This window comes from Pundamilia nyererei, unplaced genomic scaffold (genome assembly GCF_000239375.1).
Source record: "Pundamilia nyererei isolate P.nyererei 1_Seehausen unplaced genomic scaffold, PunNye1.0 scaffold00130, whole genome shotgun sequence".
NCBI classification, from domain to species: Eukaryota; Metazoa; Chordata; class Actinopteri; order Cichliformes; family Cichlidae; genus Pundamilia; species Pundamilia nyererei.
In genome coordinates, this window is record NW_005187531.1 from 906948 (window position 1) to 913765 (window position 6818).

General features: G+C 42.4%; 1 protein-coding gene across 1 annotated transcript in view; it reads left to right on the forward strand.

Moving 5' to 3' along the window:
• gas2l3 (growth arrest-specific 2 like 3) overlaps positions 1 to 6818 on the forward strand; it is a 24950-nt gene that overhangs the window by 8332 nt on the left and 9800 nt on the right. The window contains exon 2 of the mRNA XM_013913399.1: positions 4307 to 4362. Within this exon, the coding sequence (XP_013768853.1) occupies positions 4339 to 4362 (24 nt within the window). The 5' untranslated portion in view covers positions 4307 to 4338. The remainder of the gene's footprint in view (positions 1 to 4306; positions 4363 to 6818) is intronic.

The window sequence follows — 6818 nt, forward strand, 5'->3', positions numbered from 1 at the left end:
ATATTTTGCTGTGAAGTACAGCCAGACTTTTGACCGCTTCGCCTTGGGCATTTTTAATCTGTAGCTCTGCTCTAAAAGAATGTACGTACCTGGCCCCGCCTACTATCCTCGGAAACGTAAAATGATTGGCTAGAATTAAAAGTGTATTACAGCTCAGGAAAAAAAAAAGCACCGAAATGTGCGCTGCTTTTCGGTCTGGTTACTACCGTTTATGTCAGAACCGGTGCCATCATGGCACCGGATACCGGTACCCATCCCTATGTATGAATTCTGGTTGTATTTAGTACAACTTTGCTAATCTACGAACCCGCACCACTTGATGGCTCTTGATTTTAAGAGCCAGGATATTGGGGGGGAAAAAAATAAATAAAAAATCCTGTTGACAAGAGCTGTAAGTTGATGAAGACTCATTCCATATGGATTGAAGAGTGCTGATGTTCCCTGATGTTTTCCTCTTATCTAAATGTGAATGGGACATTATCACCAGCCTGAATTAGTCTGAGATTGATAAAATTGATCTCAACCTTACCCTGATCCCAACCAGTTATCTCTGCTATGCCAAATCATTCCTACCCTTAAGCTTTACCCCAATGATAAGTGCGCTGTAGCAAATGCACTAAATTACATGGAAACGTGGTTTAGAGGGGAACAGACTGGGCCCTTTTTTTTTTTTCTTCCCTCAGACGACCTTGGAGGAATGTGCGTGGTAGTTCTCAGTGTCATAGAGTTAAACACTGCCCTTTCCAGTGTGCCACACCAAAGTTCACCATAGTGAAACGTGCTTTGTCTTCGCCTCCCCATTTTTTGACTTCAGCTCTCGCCCTCCTCTGTGCTTGACATTTGACTGTGTGTGGGTGCCTTTGGTCTCTATAGGAAATCGTGCTCTCAGGCTCTGCTGGAGCCCCAGATGCACACAACTGGAGTCCAGAGCCAAAGATTTGCCCTTTGTCCAGTGTTGTTGAGCGTGACCCGTCACGAATGCATGTATGCCGAAAAGAAGCAGAGCCATTCTGGATCTTTAGAACTCTAAATGTCGCCATGTTTTTCCACTGCCTCTGGGTATTTTGCTTTGTAGCCCTGAGGTTATGTCCAAAGTGTGCTTTAAAAGACTTCACTGAAATCCTCTTAAGCTTGACGTAGATGTAACAAATCATGCTTCTCAGTGCTCGGTCTCTGACCTAATCTGTTGCAGTATGGGTATTGGCAATAACTGACAGTCACACACACACATTCCCCTGAACTTTATCTCAAATCTTAAAAAAAAAAAATGTTGTTTGATCTTGAGCAACACCAGGAATTACTCGGAGAATGTTGTGATATCTTGCAGAGAATTAGACAATCTACAGATGCTGTGGCAAGTCAACAATCTGGGTTTGATTGTCTACTTCAAGCTACTTGAAACAACTGTGTCAGACCAACATCTGGGCATCTGATCCGATGATGTCATGTGTTCTGCTTTTGCCGCCTTGAAGTTTACTCTTTGAGGCAGTTTTCTTGAAGCCCTTTCCACATGGATGCTAATGTCATTTTCCTTTGCACCTGCGGCTTAACAACTGGAGAGGTTCTTACTGTTGGCCTGCCTCCATCCTCAAACACTCTGCTGGGTACTGGCTTGGAAGATTGTGTGGATGCTCTGGTGGGACAAGCCTGGGGGGGGGTTAGGCTTAGGCACCCTGATTGGAGAGTTCCTCATTTGGTTACTGGTTTTGAGGTGTGTGTGTGTGTGTGTGTGTGTGGGGGGGTGGGGGGGTGGGAGAGTGGCAAGCTAACAAAACAATGGATGCTTTGTGAGAGGGGTCCCACCGTGACAGGATTGTTGGGGGGAGGAAGCAAGGGGGTGGTCAGGGCTTAGTGAAGCATAGCCACTTGATTAGTCAGGGCTCTCCCTTTGCACCTCCTCCCATCCATCTCTCGTCCCACCCTCCCTCCTTGTCATTCTCTCACTGCTTTTCCCTCCCCGCTAACTCGTGGAAGCAGAGACTTGGAGCCGCTCTGCACGGACACATCGCAGGGTTTTCGGCTCGTCATTGAGGATGTTTTGGACGTTGATCAGAGTTGCTTGTTGCAGCATCTTCCCTGACTGTCCGAAATGTTTGTTGTTCTCAGGTAAGTTGTCTCGTGTTGTCATCCTTTCTAGTCCACCCCGACCTGTCCTTGGTCGCTGACTTGCATTTCATCTCCGCTGGGCTGCAGTTGTGGTATTGGATGACTGTGCACAGTACTGTCGGGCTGGCTTCTGATGAACGAATCATTTCAGTGTCAGTTGTAGCGGTATTTCTATGTAAAGCTGCAGGAATGTATCTTTTTATGTCAGTTTTATCAATCTGTTTATGACAACATCAGTGGAAAACACCAGAACAGTGAAATCCTGCAGTGTAGAAGTTTCACAAACCCATTTCACTTTCCATTTTGTGGTGGATATCAGCTGAGGTTTGTGTGTCCAAGGAGAATGTAGGGGTTGGTGTTGACAGACTATTGCCTCAGCTGCGTTGACCAAATTGTCAGTGTTATTAGGATCTCCATGCTTGGGATTGCTTTCTCACCCCACCCACTGTCTTTCTTTGTCAAACACACACGCCCTCGGGGACATTGGAGGGTCAGGGTAATCCCTCACATCCTGTGTGGGGAAAAATGCAGAGCAGCACTCCATCACTCCCTTTGTGAGAAAGTTTGATTCCCCCTAAACTCATTGCATGTCCTGCAAAAACAGCATGGACCTCCTTTTTAACGCAGAAGGTTGTTTGCTGTTTATATCTTTAACTTCCTTCTGTTATTTAACTCAGCACAGTCACATTTGGCTTTCCTGTCTAATTCGTTAATAAAACAGGCCCTCTGTGGCTGAGAGATGAAGGAAAGCTATGAAAATTAAGTTTGGGAGAAGAGCCACATGGAATGGACTTTATGAAATAATCAACATGTGTCCAAATGGAGCTTAGAAGTCACTGTTCTCATAGGGCTCTGCCTTGACTCCAGAGTCCGCATGTTCCAGTGTAGGGTTGGCCAATAAGCAAAATTTATTGATTATAGTGCTGCACCTTCATTATTTGTATTGATTTATTTTTTTGTACAGTCACTGAAATGTCAGAAAGTCCTGATTGCTAACAGCACACATTATCTACTCTTAAACTGATTTATTTATTTATTTTTTTGACTCACCAGCAAGACAAAGCAGCTTATGATTGGCTACATTGCCATTTCCACTTTGGATAAAGTTTGTAATGATGTTGTCATACACATGAAGCCGTAGTATTGGCAATACTTCACTTGATTTTAACCTAGCTAAATTACCAACTGTGTAAATTCTTCCAGCTAATACATAATTTGTCATTTTATCCTCACCTAGCTTTTGCTGTATGGGGGTTTGCCAAAGTACTGATTTAACAACTAGTCAATTGATTAATTTTTTGCATCATTCATAAAAACGACATGCCAAACCTTTTCCAGCTGTATTTTATGTTCATCATATTAATGGATGCAAAGATGTCACTTTGGTGTTTGGGGAAACTGAGATTTATTACATTGTTAATTTTAGGCTCATCATCAAGCAGGTTTAGCAGCAGTGAGTGGCTGTCTAACTTGCAGGTCTTGTTGGCACACACAGCTTACATGTAGTGAAATGTGCTGTATAAATAATATTAGATTACCTGGATTTTACCCTGCTCTGAATATTAGTGCAATTTTTTTTTTAAACCCTCAAAGTTGGATAAATGAAGAACATTTCCCCCTCTGTACGAATACAGAACGCCATATGTTCTCAGAATGAGTTTCATGGTGGAACCAGTTTTTAGAGAGAAGCCGGTTAGTCATCCACCTCATACTTGTGCAGCATTTCTCTTTGCTGTCCAGCAACACCAAGGTCTCAAGACTCTTAAGTGGATACCACTCCCACTGCTGTTTCAAAAGAAACGCCTAAAAAGCATGTCTTTTCATGCTGCACTAAAGTCAGCTAATCACCTCCAGATCCATATTAAATGCATCAACATGATGTGTTTATGCAGGAGTTGGTGAACTGTTCCTTTAAAACTCCCTTAGGTAGCTTTTAATCAGATACCCTGTGCATCTTGATTAGCAGTTTTCAGGAACGCAGATGCAGCTCTCTGGAATTTCTTGTTCGCATTCTTTATGTAAAAGGTAAATAAAAACAGCACAAGGATTTTTATTAAATTGAAAATGGTGCAAAGACAACACAAGATGTTTAAACACATTGTCCTTATTAGAATTTGATGTTACGTTTTGCACTGTAACTTCATTTAGTCTGAGACCTGTGTTTTTCTCTTCTTTTTTTTTTTCCTTCATGTTTCTACAGAATGAAAAGGGGAATCATCTAGGATCAAAGTAATGGCTGTCCAGGCTGGCATCCAGGTAGGCTCATCCCCCATCTCAAGTCTGATATACATGAAGCTCACAAACACATGGATGTTTAATTTCAGTTTAAACCAGTGCTGTCCTCATTCTGGGCTTGTACAGCCACTATATATTTTAGCACATGCTGTAGGGCTAACTTGATTTTGAGTCCTTATCGTAGCGCCCCCTTTGGGCCAGTCAGAGCCTCAGTGCCATGCTGAGGGAAGAAGTTCCCACATACTGCACGTTGTGGTGTTCAAATTAAAGAAGTGCAGACATCTGTCTTTCCACTCAACAACTGTGGTGAGCCCACCTGTGTTGCAGCATGCCATCTTGTTTTTGTTATGCATGTCTGACGTTCCACTGCTCGGACCCTGAGGAGTTTCCCCGCACATTTTTAAGGGGGGAGTGGGTGGAATGCACAATGGTTTTTATATATTTGTTTGTTTGTTTTTCTTTCCCCCTCTCTCTACCCCTCCCAGCAACGAAGTGTTACCCATCCCAAAAACCAAAACAACACATGTATCATATTACAAATTTGTCACATGCTTTTCCCTGCTTTTCTCTGGTCTGGAAAGTCCTGGCTCTTGCCGCCCGTCTTGGACTGAAGATATGCAAAATATGTATCTCAGTGCTATGTGGATAACATGTGGCAGGAAAGCTCTCTGGCTGATGCCGATGTGTTGATGAGGCTTTTGGGAGCTGTCGATGAACTGCGGTTGGATGCTGCAGATTAAGAAAAGATGACATTACTTAGAAAGTTTGCCTGCGCCAGATAATATTCAGTTTCCTTTGTAGTTTATGTAGCGCCGTCTCTTTTTAAGTTTTCTTTTGTTTTCCCCAAATAATGGTTTGGTAGCACCAAACTATAATCTCAGTGAAATTTGGAATGTAAAAAAAACAAGCTGGGTAAATGAGAGTATAAAGGAAAAGATTTTGCTTGCCCAAAAAATGCATCGGCTGTTCACATGTGGAAGGAAGGTCCTTCTTTATAACTTTTAATTTGGATTATCAGACCTTTTAGCAGCATCTCATGCTTCTTCAGTGCCACAGAGCAGACCAAACAGACCAACGTAGATGGAGAAGAAGGGTATTTAGTGGGTTTTATTTTCCAAATATCAATCAGTCACCCTGTGAGGTTATTGATCCGTATCAGATTGTAGTGATGATGCAGACTGTAACACTGCAGCGACTTCCACAGCTCGACTCAGAGCTTCACTGCCCATGTAGAGCACCATCACATTCGATAATCGGTCACACACTGACTGCTCTGCTCACTCATGCTGAAGATGTTATTCACTCATGGAAGTCTAAGCGGCATATGCGTTCATCTATAATAGCGTCAGTACAAATGCAGCGATTATCATATGTAATGTCTAAGGCTTTGTTGCCCCTGAAATCTCTTGTGATAGTAGCTGTGGGTTAAAAATCACACCAAGATAAAAATAGATGGGCGTTTAGCAGAACTTTCCTATCACGTGAGAACACAAGTGAGAAACTGAGATATCTGTAGACATAGACAGTGTATGTACGCACGCGCACATATGGATGTATGGATTTATTTATTTTTGGGTGTGCACTGAGAACAAAAGTAGCGGGGGGGCAGCAACATTAGCTTGAATTTGTAATGACCACAGTCACTTTCAGCTCTGCTTTGGTCTCCACCACCTCCTGGGGGAAATATCAAATTCCTTAACTGCCAAATGCTCAATATGCTGGTTGTTGCTAAAACAGAAAATGGATTAGCAGAAATGACTACAACCACTAAACAGACATAACAGACAGGAAAAACTTTGGTAAGATGATAATGGTCACCTATAAACTCGACCAATCAGAAAGCTCATATCATTCTGAAAAGAACAGAGTGACTTTGCTAGCTTAGCCTAGCCAAACCAATCTGCTGTGGGTTTGTTATAATCCTAATGGGTTTAAAGGTCAGTCAGGCCATGGGAAGTAAGGAAAACTCTTACATTGGGGAAATTATCCTTCAGATCCGGTTGAGCTACACAACATTTAACTTGATAAATTCTTGTTTTCAATGGACGTCTTTTGCATGAGTCATTGAAATAAAGATTTTAAAAAAAAATGTTTTGCATTCATGTGACTCTTTCCTAGCTTGGTGTGCTCAGAACACTCCATAAAGACTCTTATTCACCCATTCACACACTGCTGCCATTGGGAGCAACTTGGTATTTAGCATTTTGCCCGAGGACACTTGGAGGTCAAACCACCAATGGTTTAATCAGGGGTCAACTTCTTTTACCACCCTCAGGATTAGTTAAAGAGAACACATCAAGATATTACTAGATGGAGAGAGATGTATAGATGTAGCTCAGTGTTCCCCTTTGACCTTCTTACTATTTGCTATTGTTTGAGGGAATTTAATTGCCCTTGGTGTAAGTGGCTTAAGGTAAGAGCATCAGAAACTAGTAATTCAAGTAATTGGCAACATACAGGCACAAAGCCCCCCCCCC